Source organism: Haliotis rubra, unplaced genomic scaffold (assembly GCF_003918875.1).
Source record: "Haliotis rubra isolate DU_JTF1 unplaced genomic scaffold, ASM391887v1 Scf303, whole genome shotgun sequence".
Taxonomy (NCBI): domain Eukaryota; kingdom Metazoa; phylum Mollusca; class Gastropoda; order Lepetellida; family Haliotidae; genus Haliotis; species Haliotis rubra.
This window is the reverse complement of record NW_025766973.1, coordinates 715,633-735,136: the sequence shown is the minus strand read 5'-3', so window position 1 is coordinate 735,136 and position 19,504 is coordinate 715,633. Positions and strand designations below refer to the sequence as shown.

The 19,504-nt window shown below is 43.3% G+C and overlaps 1 protein-coding gene and 2 long non-coding RNA genes across 3 annotated transcripts; 1 reads left to right on the top strand and 2 right to left on the bottom strand.

Annotated features, from left to right (window-relative positions):
* Positions 1 to 278: 278 nt before the first annotated feature.
* On the bottom strand, positions 279 to 18,197 carry LOC124282800. The gene is made up of 2 exons (XR_006900244.1): positions 18,157 to 18,197; positions 279 to 607 (listed from the first exon to the last, which is right to left on the bottom strand). It is a non-coding gene; the product is annotated as an uncharacterized LOC124282800 (long non-coding RNA).
* Positions 1,531 to 17,392, bottom strand: LOC124282799 (amino acid transporter AVT1J-like). Its single transcript, XM_046718833.1, has 8 exons — positions 17,261 to 17,392; positions 12,155 to 12,260; positions 8,877 to 9,045; positions 7,414 to 7,602; positions 6,042 to 6,283; positions 3,517 to 3,723; positions 2,178 to 2,367; positions 1,531 to 1,718 (listed from the first exon to the last, which is right to left on the bottom strand). The coding sequence occupies exons 1-8, from the start codon at positions 17,312 to 17,314 to the stop codon at positions 1,559 to 1,561; spliced, it is 1,317 nt and encodes a 438-aa protein (XP_046574789.1). The 5' UTR covers positions 17,315 to 17,392; the 3' UTR covers positions 1,531 to 1,558.
* On the top strand, positions 17,755 to 19,016 carry LOC124282801. Its single transcript, XR_006900245.1, has 2 exons — positions 17,755 to 17,886; positions 18,763 to 19,016. It is a non-coding gene; the product is annotated as an uncharacterized LOC124282801 (long non-coding RNA).
* Positions 19,017 to 19,504: the final 488 nt, after the last annotated feature.

Sequence of the window (19,504 nt, the reverse complement as noted above, 5' to 3'; positions counted from 1 at the left end):
CAGTGTCGTAAAAAACTGGCCTATATCTTGCCAACATAGAGTTGAGTTTTGACATCTTTGGCAGCTTGTGTTTCCACTGCTTGGCTCTTTTTGGTTGTTGAATCCAATTTTCATCCGCAGTCACAAGACGTGTATAAAAGTTGTCTGGATTTGTCATGGGTATGTCCATGAGCTCTCGACTAGACTCTACTCGTTGGTGACGAACTTGTACATTAAGGTTCATGGGGACCCATCTTGCAGACAGGCTCAAACACTCATGGATTATATTACATAGGACATGACATTCAGAAGCTGATTCGTCCACCTTTATTCACCGATCAGACATTAGTAACATTTCAACGAGATCATCTGTGAGGATATCTGCTAGTCTACCTGAAGCGATGCACATCCACGCTATAAACTCGGCGACCTATTATACCACAGTGGAGTATTGAGAGGCATCCTCCATGACATTAGTCATGCGTTCATAAAGAGTGGTTGGTTGACTCACTCATTCGTAAGAAACCCGATCGCTGCTGTGTACTCAGTGCTGGTGTTTTCCATGATTTCCATAGGGTACCTCTAATTACACTACCACTGATTCGTGGAATACCTCAAGATGATTGAACTTGTGCTACCAACTCATGGATAATGTAAGTGTTCAAAACAACTATGAGCACACGAGTCCTACAATTCCTGAGTAAGAGTTATACATGTAAATAAAAAAAAAATTTATAATTGATATTTTTTATTTCTTGCTTCCCCTGTTACAGATAGGGCCGAAGAGCTAGGGGACTCTAAGGACCTTTGCAAGAAGGTTAATTGATCACAGAAAAAACAGGATTTTTTCTTAACAAAGCACAAACCAACAACACCAGACACCACAACACATTCACTCACCAATCACACTTACAAGCTTCAAATATTTACAGTAAGTTTAAGTTCAAGTCCATTCAGCCTATATTTTTCATTAGGGAACAAGAAGAAAGAATTCAGAAAATCATTTAAAATTTGCAAAATCATGACATAACATCCACTTTTTATAAAACTTATCTTGTTCACATGTAAATAATTTAGTATCAAGCTGACATTACTGATATTGCACGCTGTGAAAATATACACCTTGACCTCATAATTTGTGTTTGAGGTCCAACCCCCACCCCCATTACCCGAAACCAATCACAACCCGGTCCTGTAGTGACTGACAACCGTTATGTTGATATATGCATCTTATCCACCCCTTCCTCCACCCGACGCCACGACATCCCACCTGACCCAAACCTACCCGTATTATACTTGGAGCCACTGGCACCCGTTATGTAGCCAGTACACGACACAACAAACGCATTTACCCCCACCCCCACTGCGTCTCCACACCCCGATCCTTACCCCACCCAACGCCACAACATCCCACCTGACCCACCCCACCCGTTTCATCCTTGGATCCACTAGCACCCGTTATGTAGCTACGGCACAACAGAAGGATTTACTCCCCCTATACCCACCACACCCCGACCCTCACCCTCACCCTCACCCAACGCCACGACATCCCACCTGAACCAACCCAACCGTCCAACCCCTAGGATCCGCTGGCAGCCGTTAAGTTCACATAACACGGTACAGTGAAGGCGCCCGGCGATAGGAGTCCAGCAAAGGCTGAGTACGTAGAGGCCACACCAGCAACCAGACCCACGAACACGATCTCATACAGGGCAACCCTCTTGTGCAGGGGCACTTCACTGAAATAAACCATAGACATATCAACAAGCGATCTGTCGTAGTTTCTAAAACACAAATAGAATTCGATTTGGTTAACCTGCTATAAAACTGACGCGTAAATTAAGTTGTATTGTTTTACGCCGCTTTTAGCAATATTCCAGCAATATCACGACGAGGGACGCCAGAATCCAGCAATATCACGACGAGGGACGCCAGAAATGGGGTTCACACTTTGTACCCATTTCGGGAATCGAACTCTGGTCTTCGGTGAGACGAGTCTGTGATCATATGGAATCTCGGAATTCTTCACGGACAGATAACAGTATGTGTCCTTTATCAGAGACCTATAACACATGTACCCACTGAACCTATCATCACATGTCAGTCTGGAGATAAAACAACCATGTACTGGGTCCAGATAGCGACACAAGAGAAGATAAAATCCACAAGTGAAATCGCGAGGAAATTATAGGACGTACATTTTCTCCCAGTCTCCCTCCATCTTTGCGAGTTTGAGGTAGAAGAGTGGAGGGCAGATGAAGGCTAAGATGGAGATCGTGGACCCGCCAACAAGTGCCAGGATGGCGCCAAACTTGGGCACCGTCTCTGCCCCAAATAGAACCAGGACAACAATTCCCGTCCGCAGCAAACAGCGCTTCCAGCCGAAGTCTGAAACAGTATTAGGGTCATTACAAGAATGAGGCAATGTTCTACGACCAGGATCCCCTCCCACAAAACAAGTTTAAGCATTGTCGAGTTACGATTGCCGTAGCGCTAAGTTTAAGTATTGTCGAATTACGATTATCGTAGTGCTAAGTATTGTTGTGTTACGATCATCGTGGTGCTAAGTTAAAGTATTGTCGAGGTACGATTGTCGTAGCGCTAAGTTCAAGTATTGTCGAGTTACGATTGACGTAGCGTGAAGTGTTGTCGAGCTACGAATGTTGTAGCGCTAAGCGGGCCCACTTCCTGGTAATGCAGGTAGTGTCATGGATGAAACTGAACAGTTTTGTTGAATGACGTGGACCTGTAACTAATCGGTTGGTTGGTTGGTTGGTTGTTGTTTAACGCCGCACTCGGCAGTATTCCAGTTATGAGAATCCTGAGATCAACAACATGGGCATCGATCGACGCAATTGAGATACCATGACATGTGTCAACCAAGTCAGCGAGCCTGACCACCCGATCCCGTTAGTCGCCCCTGACGACAAGCATGGGTTACTGAAGATCAATTCTTACCCGGATCTTCACGGGTGTAAATAACGGAAGTAACAAATCCATTAATAGATATTATGATTGACGATCCGCGTCCTGGGAGTACTGAAGCTAAGTTACCGAACCTGGCAGTCTGATCCATTTTGGTAACTCTTGCAAATCCGCAAAGTGAAAGGGTAAGATTTTAGCGCTTGGGTCGTTTTGTTTAACAAAGTCAGTCTGTTTGATACTACCAGGTATCGCGTGGTGGAGGACGAAAACAGATTTCATTCACTAAAGACATGACTGGAGTTTGTAGTATATAGAAAAAATACATGTTTGATTTGTATTTTTCAACAATCTTCGTGAAATACACCAGAGGTGTTGGTATGCGTATTTAGAAACATAAGTGTTTGTTTTTTTCATTGCGAAATATTGAGATCTCCAGAGATATACATAAAGAAGATTATCACATCTTTGTGCTATGGTTTAATTTTAGCTGATTCCCTTCGACAAGGCGACCCTGGCTCTACTTTTATCGAAGGCCCGGGTCAAAGTTACGAACATCATAGAGCTAAGATCGCTCTGTGCTCCGGGGTGCTGTTCGGGAACTTGTGTACTTACGATGGGGTACTTTGAATATTTCCTCTACTTCCTGACTAAAAGGGTTGATGATGATGATGAATCCACAAAACAGATGAAGGGTGACGAGAATCTGCACTGTCACCAACATAGGGCCCGACGACACCGTCTGTAGGATGTTAGCCTGGGTATCTCTCCCATATACGTAAAATCCCGTCACGGAGACGGGGATGTACATGGCCAGTACAACTGCAAGAAAGCAGACGACACATCATGGGTAAACACAGGGCATGTAGGAGACTGAGGAAGAAGAAGACATATTGCACGGACGTTACGAAGGGACACGGCATGTCGGAGAAACATTATGAGGAAGTAGACATGTTGGATGGACGTTATGAGAAAGCAGACGACATGTCGGAGATTAACATTATGAGGAAGCAGACGACACGTTGGATGGACGTTATGAGAAAGCAGACGACATTTCTGAAAGTAACATTCTGAGGAAGCAGACGACACGTTGGAGATTAACATTTTATGGAAGCAGACAACACTTTGGCTGGAAGTTTTGAAGAATCAGATGGTACGTTGGATTTTAACATGATGTTGCTGCTGACACGACTCGAGACTAATAATTCTCTGGCGTTGACATGACATGATTATATCACGAGGAAACAGATGTAGGACTGACGTCATGAATCGGCAGACGTCTTTGTTAAGTGTTATAGGGGAGAGCATCATGAGTGGACATTTGGATTTGAATTTTGGTATACGCCGCAGTCAGCAATATTCCAGATATATTGCGTCGGTCTGTAAATAATGGAGTCTGGAGCAGACTATCCAGTGACCAATATCGTGAGCATCGATCTACATAATTACGATACGATGTCATGTGTCAACCAAGTCAGCGAGCCTGACCACCCGATCCTGTTAGTCGCCTCTTACGACAAGCATGGGTTGCTGAAACCAAATCTAACCCGGGTCTATCTGGAGGATATGCACATTGGACTGACTTTTGGGAGAAGGACGGGGCACTTCGTTTTGCCTTTTCGTTTTGCAAATGAACGACAGGTTACGAGAGCATTGACATCTAGGTAAAAGGAGAAAATGTATTGGATTTGAGTTATTAGGAATCATTTGTCTTCATGTATTTTTCAGCACAGTAATGGTGCACCATGGTTTCCCGTACACCAGATGTCACCACCTATGTATGTATATGCAAATGGACAATAGGAAAAAAGACAGTGACGTCGAACACTGTGACTTGCTGACGTGATTTCAGAGCCAAGGGATATTTGAATAAGGTTATATATGTCAGAATATCAGTAACAGTAATTAATGATGGGGACAGAGTGCACGAGCCAATACACAGCGCAATGGTGATGAGCATTAAGAATGGAGATCAGCGTCATATACATAATTATCATTAAGCTAAACAGGTGTTGGCTTCATAGTATTAGGCCTTTGGAATTAAATTTGTATTCATACAATGGTTGTCCTAATTCAGTTGCTTTGACAGCACTATTAAAAAGTAGTACAAGTCTACACGCGTGCAAACACGCACACGCACACGCACACGCACACGCAAACAGACGCGAGAAAACCACATGGCAAGCCTTTTTCACATGTAAATTTAAGTTGCTGATATCTAGAATGGATTTAATCCCCACATGGGCACAATGTGTGAAGCCCGTTTCTGGTGTCCCCCGCCCTGATGTTGCTGGAATATTGCTAAAAGCGGCGTAAAACCATACTCAGTCAGTCTAGAATGGCTTTAAAGATTGAAATTAAAAAAACCGTCCGATATTGCGAATAGAGATTATTGTAGATATCTGCAATAACATTCATGATATCACGAAACTGATGAAAGATTATGATGAAGCATGCTGATATCTTGAAAAAAAGATTCAAAGATAACACAAATTCATGCTTTCAGTGATATCATTATTTACAATTCTGATATTAAAAACAATTTGTTTCTTTTAATATATATAGTATTGATATCTTGAATGGATGATTGCATTCCAAAGGGCAGTATCTCTCATTTTGAAATGGCTTCTCGCATCCGGTCTGGTTCCTGACCCAATGTGCGACGCCACAACTTGTGGGATGTAAAAACAGAACCAAGCTCATCGGCTAACGTTTGTAACCATTTTGAAACCGAAAGTATTTACGGATAGTTTAACCGGAAGTATTTGAAGATCTGCAAATACTTTTGGGGCCCGAAATAATTTGTTTGCTGCTCTGTCCTATTACACATATTACAGATATCAACAACTGATATCAATCGAAATAATTTCGGATATCGGAAAATCATTAAAGATATCTTCAATTAATTATTGATATTTTAAAGGTCAATTATTGATGTCTTTGAACAACTGAAGATATCAAATGTATTTGAATAAATGGCAATACGACTTGCTATACGACCACACGCAACAGGATTGGTACCATAAATGGAACTGGGTTGGTGCAGCAGGAACACGTTGGCAGTCGTAAAAGGCGTTTGAAATTTCAAAATATTTACTTATAGAAACCTTATGTTTTGTTAAAACGTCGTAATTACCTACTCATGTAAGCCAGAAAGACCGCCTTGCCGAACTGTCTGTGGTCCTTCATGTCTGTCTGGAAGGTAGGGAACGCTGGGTGCCCCCCGAACGCAAAGCAGATGGTGCCGAACGCCGTGAAGAAGGATACAAAGCCTGGTTGGTCGTGAACGACTTCGGGGAGGTTTTTCTTGTCGATGACCATGTTGGTGGTGAGGATGATGCATGCCGTACCTGTCGCCAGGGCAGCCCCGACTGCTATAGGCCTGTGGGTAAAATGGTACACGTGAATACTCTGTACAAACTCGCTCTACATAGTGGTGAAATGTACTTCAGATCATAGCTAACAGAGGTTCGCTATAAGCATAAATAGTTGTAAACACATAGCATCAATGTAGAACATGCCAGCAGGGTGATCTCTGAATAAAGGACCCTTTAAATCGAAGTCCTTGTTTCATTACAAGTCCTAAGACTATTACACATAGCGCGGGGCGGTGGTTTAAGCGTTCGCTCGTCACCCCGAGGACCCGGGTTCGATTCCCCATATGGGTATAATGTGTGATGCCCATTTTCTGGTGTCCCCAGCCGTGATATTGCTGGAATTTTGCTAAAAGCGGCGTAAAACTAGAACTCACTCACTCACACATAGCGCTCTTACAGTAAAACCTCGCTGTGTCGAAGCTGGGGGGACCTACGCAACAGTTCGAGATGCCCTAGGTTCAACACGACCGAAAAATTATGAATAAAGAAAGCGTGCGGAGGGACCAAGATTTTGCTTCCCGAAGATCCGGGTAAGAATTGATCCGGGTTAGAATTGATCTTTAGTAACCCATGCTTGTCATAGAAGGCGACTAATGGGATCGGGTGGTGAGGCTCGCTGACTTGGTTGACACATGTCATTAGTTCTCAGTTGCGTAGATCGATGCTCATGCTGTTGAGCACTGGATTGTCTGGTCCAGACTCGATTATTTACGGACCGCCGCCATATAGCTGGAATAGTGCTGAGTGCGGCGTAAACCTAAACTCACTCACTCACTACAGTGCAGTAGCAGGCAACATAATATTCAACGTTGGTTACAGGCCAGTTTTGCAAATGTTTACACTTTCAATATCAGTTTCTTAAGGCTAAAAATAATGCCATAATGCTAATCAAATGTGTAATGATGTTGCGCATTTAAATTTATTACCTGGATAGCAAACTGTCCGTTCTTATCTGCCTAATGCCAACAGCTAGAACATGAAATAGGTACCATCTTTTAACGCCTTTGCGTACCTCTCGGCCTGGAAGATCTCATGTATGTGACAAACAGTGCTTAGTGTCCAGTTGGTAACCAACATAACCTTAAAACTGGATCCAAGACTATATATGTAGGTGGTGTTAAATATAATGTCTTACCAGAAATCCTTTGGGGTGCCAAGCCAGGATAATGGAAGAAGTATTGCAGCCACTATCAGGAGCCAGAAGCAGAAGGAGATGTCTTCCTTGAGGTCAGCCAGTAGTGACTGTAGGTTCTCTGAAGCAAGGATCAGGTAGACCACAGCCCCGCCGTACATTGTGAAGTTGATAGAGAAGGATACCAGGTACCTAGAGGGGAGATATAGATGATTATACACTAGATGTTCTCTGAGACAAGGATCAGGTAGACCACAGCCCCGCCGTACATTGTGAAGTTGATGGAGAAGGATACCAGGTACCTAGAGGGGAGATATAGATGATTATACACTACATGTTCTCTGAGACAAGGATCAAGTAGACCACAGCCCCGCCGTACATTGTGAAGTTGATGGAGAAGGATACCAGGTACCTAGAGGGGAGATATAGATGATTATACGCTAGATGTTCTCTGAGGCAAGGATCAGGTAGACCACAGCCCCGCCGTACATTGTAAAGTTGATAGAGAAGGATACCAGGTACCTAGAGGGGAGATATAGATGATTATACACTGGATGTTCTCTGAGGCAAGGATCAGGTAGACCACAGCCCCGCCGTACATTGTGAAGTTGATGGAGAAGGATACCAGGTACCTAGAGGGGAGATATAGATGATTATACACTGGATGTTCTCTGAGGCAAGGATCAGGTACCCCACAGCCCCGCCGTACATTGTGAAGTTGATGGAGAAGGATACCAGGTACCTAGAGGGGAGATATAGATGATTATACACTGGATGTTCTCTGAGACAAGGATCAAGTAGACCACAGCCCCGCCGTACATTGTGAAGTTGATGGAGAAGGATACCAGGTACCTAGAGGGGAGATATAGATGATTATACGCTAGATGTTCTCTGAGACAAGGATCAGGTACCCCACAGCCCCGCCGTACATTGTGAAGTAGGTTGAGAAGAATACCAGGTACCTTGAGGGTAGATATAGGCGGTTCTCTGAGGACACCATATACTGAGAGGGGAGTTGAAGTAAACCACTGAAGGTTATCGGAGCAAAAGGATCCCAAGCGATCATATGTATTGAGGCTACAATGACTTTTCAACTTTCTCACTACATATATAACATTTGTGAAGCCATATTACAAACTTTCTCACTAGGTTTCTGACCTAGGTTGAACCAAGCTACCAAGTCGTTTTAAGTCAGACTCTCACTACTGACCTAGGGCAACAAAGTTACAAAGCTTATTTGACTCTCACATGATTTGACCCAGTGAAAACCAAGAATGATGCAGATTTGAATCAGACACTCTCACGACGTGACCAAGGGAACCAAGTTTAAGTTCGATTTGAGTTGGACTCTCTCGCGACGTGACCAAGGGAGCCAAGTTTAAGTCCGATCTGAGTCAGACTCTCTCGCGACGTGACCAAGGGAATCAAGTTTAAGTCCAATTTGAGTTAGACTCATCGTGACCCACCTTCCTGGTTTTCCGTACGTGATCTCCCCAATGGCTGGGTAGGGGTATCTGATGTGGCCCCGGTACTGCTCATAGCGTTCCTGGATGATGCACCACGCCGTCCCCAGCACGTCGCCGGTGTAGGTGGAGATGAAGCAGCAGAGGAACAGCATCACAATCCCGATCCAACCTTGGAATAAAGATGTTAGCTTTGTAACCCGTGATATGTGATACCAAAAATCAGTCAAGCCTATTTTCATCCGGACAGCATTCCGACCTTCACCTTTTCCGAATCATCACGCCCAGACTCATCACCGTAACCCAGCACCGCCACATAACTACGACACTCTTTCACTGGACACTACCCAAATACCTCCACCGCCTCTCAACCACTCACTGCCCCCACTCCTAGTGATTAAAAGGTTCGCTCGTCACGCCGAAGACCCGGGTTTGATCCCCACATTGGTACAATGTGTGAATCCCATTTCTGGTGTACCCGCCGTGATATTGTTGAAATATTCCTAAAAGCGGCGTAAACTAATCTTACTCATCCCTAGAAGATTCGGATACCTACCGGTCTTCATATACCGTTATTTTATATATTTCAGATATTTCGTTATTTCTGGGCCAGACAAACCAGTGATTGATATTACGACCTCGACACTTGACAAGCATGGATGAATTCTAAAATGGACACCATAAATGGACTTCACACATTGTTCCCATTTCAGGTATCAAACCCGAGGCCTTTGGCGTGATGATTCCCTTCTCATCGCAAATAATATACTGAGGCAAAAACAGAAACTTCACAGAATGTAATTTGAAAAATAATGAATAATCTTTCTCTGAGGATACATCTATGTATCCGAAATGGGATCCCTATCTTTCGACTCTAGAAAAACGTTAGCAAAACCCACTCAAACCCATCCATTCGTCGTGCAAATGACGTTAGTGCCAAATCAGGTTTTGCACGTGCAGTCGATCATGTGATCTTCGCATCGAAGTTTTCTTCATATGCACGTGTTTGCATTGGCCTCAAGAATTGAACAAACACCTTTAAACCACAGTTCTAACGGTACTTGAAATGTCACGATTGACAAATGTGCAACGTGAACGTGCCGTTGGCATGTTGCAAGCGGGAAGATATGTTATTGACGTCGCAAGAGCAATGGGATGCAGCCGTCGTACTGTGTATGACTTGCGAGGTCGTCTACAACAAACTGGCACCACTTCTGATTGCCCAAGGTCGGGTCGTCCACGTGTGACGTCACGAGCAGAAGACCGTCAAATCGTCCTACGTCACCTACGTGACAGATTTTTCTGCCGGCTACACCAACCAGGGCTGAGATGTTTAGAGGTCGACTGTCCTCACAGACCATTCGAAATCGGTTGCGGGCTGCCAATCTCCATTCTCGACGTCCATATCGTGGGCCAATATTGACGCCGCTTCATCAACGTCAAAGTCTGCGGTTTGCCCAACGTCACCTCCGATGGACCCAGAGAGACTGGAATCGAGTCGTCTTTAGCGATGAATCCAGGTTTACCCTCAGATTCGAGGACGGCAGGCATAGAGTCTGGAGACGACGTCGTGAACGGTATGCCCAATGTTGTGTACAGGAAGTCGACAGATTCGGGGGCGGAAGTTGCATGGTGTGGGGTGCTTTCTGTTCCCGACTTCTGGTCATCCGTGGAAACCTCACAGCTGCTGCTTACCGCGACCAGGTGCTCACCTCTGAACTCGTTCCTTTCATGGCGGCTCATGGCCAAGGTCTACAGCATGATAATGCTCGGCCGCATACCGCGATGTTGACACGAAATTTCCTTCAAAACGTTGGAATCAACGTCATGGACTGGCCATCGAGGTCCCCTGACCTTAATCCAATAGAACACGTTTGGGATGCACTTGGGAGAAGGCTTCGTGGACTTTAGAACCAACCTCAGAATTTGCAGGAACTTGGCGCTGCCTTGCAAGAGCAATGGCGCAGAATCCCCAACCACGTGTTCACAAGCATCAGGCAGTCGATGAGGAGACGGTGTTTGGCAGTGGTGAATGCGTGGGGCGGCCATAAGCGATATTGAACTGAGAAATTTCGCATTTTTATTCTTGTGACTTGACATTCTGTATACCCATGTTTTGGAACGGCGGTGTAGCCTAATGGAACTGATTATGGCACTGTCAGTGTATCGAGTACATCACACAGATCTCAGCAATGAAATAATAACAATTTAACCATCTTACCATCTCTTGTTCTTTTATAGTGCCCTGAAGAAAGAATGTGAAGTTTCTTTTTTGACTCAGTATATATACAAGATGCAGGCCAGCCTGATACGTATCAACGCTCACCTCATGTTTGTATGATAATTAAACCAGATGCTATCGATGCGTGTATGATTTTATGATTGGCAGCGTGCATCATAATTTGTTCAACACTCGTTATTTATTCGAGGCAGATAAATGCTCAATTTAACCTAGACCGACACGCTCGCGAGCGCACAGCTCAATGCGCACGAATGTTACCAAGATTCACCAAGTTACCACTGCTTCCGGGGCTACATTCACGAAGCGATCATAGCGAAAAACATTGACGTAGACATATCGTCGTTGCCGTCCACGTTCGGCATGTGGTCCCTGTAAATAATTTACCAACGAGTTGTTGACAGTATTGACAACAACAACGTCGCCGAGGTACGATGAGCACTACGTCATTCAGGTCTCAGACCGATCCTCATATCTGCGGTTCTTAGGACAAACCCGTGAAGATCCGGGTTAGATTGGTCTTCAGCAGCCCATGCTTGTCGTAAGAGGTGACCAACGTGATCGATTGTTGGACTTTGTGAAGCCCATTTCTGGTGTCCCCCGACGTGATGTTGCTGGAATATTGCTAAAAGCGGCGTAAAACCAAACTCACTCAGTCAGTCAGTCAGTCAGATTGTTGGACTTGGTTGGCACATCGTTGAACGATACCCATGATGTTGATCACTGGATTGTCTGATCCAAAATCGATTATATACAGACCGCCGCAATATGTCTGTAATATTGCTGAGGGTGGCGTTAAACATATAAACAAACAACAAAAACAACCAACGTAAACGTGCATTAAAGTTTCCGGAGATACGTTTTTGCGCTGTGCATTCGTTCCATATACACAAACCAGCATTATAATGGCAATATTGTAACAACCAAACACTCATTTTGAAAACAATATTTGAAATGTCATATATCAATTTGATCTTTTATCAATGAGTTTCTCTTTTAGGAGAGCATGTTTGAAAAAGTACATTTCCGATTGTTCGCTTACCTGCTCCCTCGACAGCACTCGGCAGGGCCAGCACTCCAGATCCTGCGATCTCCCCGACGATGAACACTGCGGCAGTTATTATTGTCAGTCCTTGGACCTCTTTAGCCTGGAACAGGTGATGTATATACTCCTGTCAAATAATTCGATAATCGGATATATTCCTATCCAACAATCGGATATATTCCTATCCAACAGTTAGATATATACATGTGTATTCCTATCCAACAATCGGATATATTCCAATCGAAACAATTGCATATATTCCTATCCACCAATCGGATATATTCCTATCCAACAATCGGATATATTCCTATCCAAACAATTGCATATATTTCTCTCCAACAATCGGATACATCCCTGCCCACACAACAGTTGTATTCCTATCCAAAAATCGGATATATTCCTGTTCACACAAGAGATATATTCCTATCCAACAATAGGATATATTCCTGCCCACACAACAGTTGTATTCCTATCCAACAATCGGATATATTTCTGTCAACAATTGGATATATTCCTATCCAACATTTGGATATATTCCTGTCCACTCAAAAGATGTACTCCTGTCCAACAATCGGATACATTCCTGTCCACACAACAGTTATATATGTTCTTATCCAACAATCTGATGCCCTCCTCTCTAGTCAGAAGATATACTCCATGTTAGCTCACGCACAGATATAATGAACATCCAGAGATACGAAACAAATCACCTTCTTATCATCCATGTCCATTCCCTCGGGCAAGGAAAGCAAGTATCTACTCGTGGTATCCGTCATGTCGACTAACTCCACACACTACAACAGCTGTCAGTAATATATATGCCAAAGAGGATATTTATCGGGATAATATACCAGTTATACGATATCATTGCCAATAGTTTTAAAAGGCGTATCGAGTGTCGATCGCATAGGCTTCGTGGGCGTTACAACAGTTTTGTCATTGTCGAGATCCAGCAGCAGGAAGGTTGGGATATTTGCTTTGTGACTCAGTGGGATTAAGGCATGAGTGAGTGAGTGAGTGAATGTAGTTTTACGCCGAGTTTAGCAATATTCCAGCAATATCACGGCGAGGGACACCAGAAATGGGCTTCACACATTGTACCCAAGTAGAGAATCGAACCCGGGTCTTCGACAAGACGAGAGAATTAAGACAATGAAGATATCTGAGTGAGTGAGTGAGTTTTACGCCGCTTTGAGCAATATTCCAGCAATATCACGGCGGGGGACACCAGAAATGGCATTCATACATGTGGGCAATCGAACCCGGGTCTTCAGTGTGACGAGCGAACTGTTTAACCACTCGGCTAACCCACCGCCCTGATTATGTGAGAGACAACGTGAAATTCAGGTTCCCTTTCCTGAAGGAAAAACCCATCCTCGATAATCTCCAGGGTATACGTTCCGATAAATCTCTACTATAATCTCCAGGGTGTACGTTCCGATAAATCTCCACTATAGCATGGATGCATTTACGACTCTGGTTGGTTTTAGAGTTTTAGGGCGGCGTTGGCCTATAAAAGGCTTATTTGCGCCCACGGCTCTGCCCCGTGATTTTATTACCTGCCTTGGCTGACATTTATCCAATCAGGTGTCTACGCTGGGAAGTTGAGCGTACCAATCACAACTCACTTTCGCTTCTTTTATCTAACCGATTAAACGTGGCAACATAATTGTTGCAGAGGTACTCTGGAAGTGGTAGAAAGAGTTATATATATTTTTAAGGTTTCAGACCTGTCAATTTGTCTGTATGATTTCTTCCCAAGTATGAGTCGCACTGCGAACAAACCTTCGCGGCTGCGACCGCTAGATCTATCTTTGTTGACACTGGCAAGCTCGGTTGTAACTCCGGCTTAGCTGATTGGCTACTGTTAGAATGTGGAGCCAGTAAAGGAAGGTAATAAAATCATGGGGCCGAGCCATAGATGCATCCATGGTGTGGTGGAGATTTATCGGAACGTATACCCTGGAGATTATCGAGGATGGTAAAAACCCAGTATACCCTCAAACTGCTTAAGGTGGTGTCATCCTAATAGATTAGTCAATTCGTGTCCTGGCAGAAACATATGTTGGCAATTATCATTTATTCAATAAAAACTGCAAATGATATTCTTTTATTTGGCTTATTACATTAAATATGTGTTGATATTTTGTTATGGTATCTATAATGCAATAATTCGCATTTAAAATACCTTAATGAGGCTTAACGTTTTCGTGTATACTCACAGCGATTATCCACACTGATGATCCGATCTCATTTTTAAAATCGTCGTCACAGTAAATACATTTTAGTGTGTTTGCCTTCCTCCTCGTGATGCTTGCCAGTGTATGTAATTTGTATAACAGAGAAATTGGCCGGTCAGTTGACAGGATGACACTTGTCAGTCAGCGCCGTTTCGTCGGGTTTTGGCGGGTTTGGTGATTATATTTTAATTGTATTCCAGCTACCCCACTGTCAGTGTCAGAATAAATTTGGGAGGGAAGTCTCGTTTGTCACTGTGGTGAAAGCACCCGTGAAGATCCGGGTTAGAATTGATCTTCAGCAACCCATACTTGTCGCCTAATTGCGTAGTACGATGCTCATGCTGTTGATCACTGGAATGTCTGGACCATGCTTAATTATTTACAGACCGCCGCCATGTAGCGGGAACATTGCTGAGAGGCCGTTAAACAACACTCAATATACAATGGTAAGAGGCGACTGACGGGATCGGGTGGTCAAGCTTGACTTCTGTAGTGTATGACATCCATGTAAGTGGGTGTTCTGTAGTGTATGACATCTATGTAAGCGTGGGTGTTCTGTAATGTATGACATCCATGTAAGTGTGGGTGTTCTGTAGTGTATGACATCCATGTAAGTGGGTGTTCTGTAATGTATGACAACTATGTAAGCGTGGGTGTTCTGTAATGTATGACATCCATGTAAGTGTGGGTGTTCTGTAATGTATGACATCCATGTAAGCGTGGGTGTCCTGTAGTGTATGACATTCATGTAAACGTGGGTGTCCTGTAGTGTATGACATCCATGTAAGCGTGGGTGTCCTGAAGTGGATGACATCCATGTAAGCGTGGCTGTTCTGTAGTGTATGACATCCATGTAACCGTGGGTGTTCTGTAGTGTACGACATCATGTAATAGTGGCTGTTCTGTAGTGTATGAAATCCATGTAAGCGTGGGTGTTCTGTAGTGTATGACATCATGTAAGCGTGGGTGTTCTGTAGTGTATGACATCCATGTAAGCGTGGGCGTTCTGTAGGGCATGACCTCAATGTAAGCGTTGGCGTTCTGTAATGTATGACATGCATATCAACTTGGGGCGTTCTATGGTGTATGACATCATGAAAGCGTGGCTGTTCTGTAGGGCATGACATCAATGTAAGCGTGGGCGTTCTGTAATGTATGACATGCATATAAACTTGGGGCATTCTATAGTGTATGACATCAATGTAAACGTGGGTGTTCTGTAGTGTATGACATCTTGTAAGCGTGGGCGTTGTGTAGGGCATGACATCAATGTAAGCGTGGGTGTTCTGTAATGTATGACATGCATATAAACTTGGGGCATTCTATAGTGTATGACATCATGTAAGCGTGGCTATTCTGTATTGTATGACATCCATGTATGCGTGGGCGTTCTGTAGGGCATGACCTCAATATAAGCGTGGGCGTTCTGTAATGTATGACATGCATATCAACTTGGGGCATGCTATAGTGTATGACATCAATGTAAGTGTGGGTGTTCTGTAGTGTATGACATCTTGTAAGCGTGGGTGTTCTGTAGGGCATGACATCAATGTAAGCTTGGGCGTTCTGTAATGTATGACATGCATATAAACTTGGGGCATTCTATAGTGTATGACATCAATGTAAGCGTGGGTGTTCTGTAGTGTATGACATCCATGTAAGCGTCGGCGTTCTGTAGGGCATAACCTCAATGTAAGCGTGGGCGTTCTGTAATGTATGACATGCATATCAACTTGGGGCATTCTATAGTGCATCATATGCATGTTAGTCACAAACCCCTTCCACTTACACAAGAAATCGGTTATGGATTACTATCAAATTGTGATGACAAAACGTATTTCTGAAAATCTGATCGTATCCAGTCCCATTGCGTCACAAGGGCATTGAAGAAATACACATCTTTGTTACACTGGTCTCCACGTCTACCATAAACCTTTATGAAAGCCATACTGAGGCCTTAGATGTTGTTACCTGTTGTACGTGACCCAGCGTATTATTCAAGCGCACGTGACCACGGAGAGTTTAGTCACGTACAAAATCCTGAGACGCTGTTGTGATTTACAGATAACAATCAGACAAAAATCTATTGCTTTTCTGAGATACACATACAATACACTATTTATTAAAGTGCTAACAATCTATTCCTTTGGGACCGGGACCCAAAAACCGTTCGTTATATCCTCAGTTTGTTTTAAACGAAGAGTACTGTATCCGTTTAAGATCTCCACTTGACATCAAACAGATGTTTACAGACGAAAAGTGACTATCATTTGATCTGAGTTTTACTCAGGATTTAGGATACTATGTTTCATCACAGCCTGTTGTTGATCGAATGTAGCCCAGAAAACCAAAAGGCTATTATCATGAACAATGACCCCACAATGACCTACTTAATAAGTCATGTGACAGCTGGTCGGTTTAATTGTCCACCTTTTGCCATCCTACAATCCAACAAACTCACAAATTTATCACCATCCCAACGACCTCTTGCTGAATATTTTAAATCCCAATTTACCACAGTACCGCGATGATGGGCACACACACATATATACACCTAGATGGAACGTTGTCCTTAGCTGTGATTATCGCTGTATGGAGTTAGTGAGTGAGTAAGGTTTGACACCGCTTTCAACAATATTCCAGCAAAATCACGGCGGGGGACACCAGAAATGGGCTTCACACATTGTACCAACATGGAAAATTGAGCGTGACGACCGGACGCTTTAACCACAAGCCTACCCCACCCACCCTATGGATGTATGGTCCTTTACGGCACTATAGTACCATACGCAGTTCTGCAATTCAGTAACACTGGCATATCATCGATTTTTTATAAAAATAATCAATATATAAATTGTTTTACCTTCCCGCTGGAAGCATCCCCCTTTATCAAAACATCCGTAATTTCAGTCGCCATGATGTGGGTATAACTGTATCCCTGTTACAGTTACAACGCTACACGGCCTGGCTGGACGGTATAAAAAATGACTATATCACGTTAGGGTGAACTTTGGTGTCTCGGCGATATCACATATCACATATCACATGAAACATACAGAGGCCGTCAGCATTCTTTCGAAACACTGGATACATATCAATATGATTTAAGACGCACACTAGGTGAGGTGAGGTGAGGTGAAATTGGGTTTAACGTCGTGCTTGAGAATATTTCGCTCATATGACGACGTGCATGCGTGTGTATGTGTATGTGCGGCTGCTTGTACTAGCCCAGACTTAAGCTGGTTTTATAGTGCTAGCCCACTGAGATACCATGCCACAGTGAAGCATGAATACCCCACTCAGACACAGTATACTGACTCCGAGCCGACCAGTCCTTGTTGTACCCATTAATGCCGAGCGCCAGGCAGGGACCAACAAGTACAATATTTTAACGTCTTTTGGTATGACGCGGTCGGGGATCGAACCCGCGACCTTCCGCTCTCCGGGCGGACGCTCTAACCACTACACGACGGAGGCGGTCCACACTAGGTAAACATAACATAACTAATTTACATTATTGTTCTAAACGCTAAAAATATTAATATAAAACTTTAGATATGACAGATGTACGTTTAACAAAAAGTATTGTCCATATGCTGGAATTTGGAAACATCTGCAATACAATTGAGAAGTGAAACTGACTTAACGCAGCTTCGAACAGTCATTCTGTTATATGTAGTAACTTATGAAGGGATTAACGGTGGTTGTAAATACGGGTTCTTGGGCGGAATCTAGGCGTCATTCTGTTTACTGAAATACTGAGTGAGTTATATTTTACGTCGCTTTTAGCAATATTCCAGCAATATCACGGCGGGAGACACCAGAAATGGGCTTCACACATTGTACCCATGTGGGGCCCCGTTTACTGAAATATACACTTACAAGGGATAGCATAGCAACTAATTTGTTAACCAATCAAGATTTGTGTAGTTTGTTCCCTACACAACTAAGTCCACGTCCATTAGCAGACTTGATTTCGTCGCCTGTTCATTCATAAACTGAACGGTGAAATTAGCATAATATGGTTGCCTATAACTTTGTGTAAGCCACCCGTGAAGATCCGGGTTAGAATTGGTCTTCAGTAGCCCATGCTTGTCGTACGATTCAAATAATGCAATCAGGTGGTCACGCTCGCTGACTTGGTTGACACGTCATAATTACGTAGATCGATGCTCATGTTGTTAATCACTTGATTGTCTGGTCTAGACTCCTTCATTTATAGACCGCCGCCATACAACTGGAATATTGCTGTATGTGGCGTTAAATAAATAAATAAAGAAAGAAATGTTTCAATATTACGTGTTCTGTGAACCTACTATTGTTGATGTATTGATTTTAAGAATTAACTTCAATATTTTTTTTCAGTTCATAGAAGTATACAAGTGAAAATACAACATGGCCCGTAGTGAGTGTTCAGACTTCACAAATCCGTATGTGCACCCAGTCTGGGCAATGTACGACGGGTAATGTGAACGGCGGACTCATTCCACATGTGTCAGCGGTAAAGAAGTCTTAATTCCGCAGATTTAGCAAGACGGATTCCGTAAATTATAGACTCTTCCTGGATCCAGATACATACAGTGTATGAATCATTTATAAATAACAAACTATGTTGCTGTCACTTCCATTGTCATTCTCTTATTATGAAAGATAATATGACATGTAAATAAAAACAAGAAGTGAAGGGAGCAATGAACTTTGGCGCGAGTAATCAAAATGCAAGCAAGGAACACTGTCCATCGCCATTGGACACATTACAATTTTCTTTGCACATACGGTGGTGAAGATACATGGAGAAAGGGAGGGAACTCCAGACAAAAAGCTCCACTATTGTCTAAACTCCAAATTGACAAGTATTTCTCAGATGAGATCCCGCTGCAACCACTATACACTAAGTAAAACAAGGAAACACAAATTGTTTTGAGAAATACAAAAACATCAAAAGGTACCAGATCCACTAGTGTTTGATGCATACGGAAAGATTAGTTGTACCAGGGATACTCTGCAACATATATAGTCTCCCTGGTTGTACACTGGATTTCCAAATTATGTAGTTACGCAACGTATGTAACGAGTATTTCAGTTTAACCAGGGAGACTATATAAGA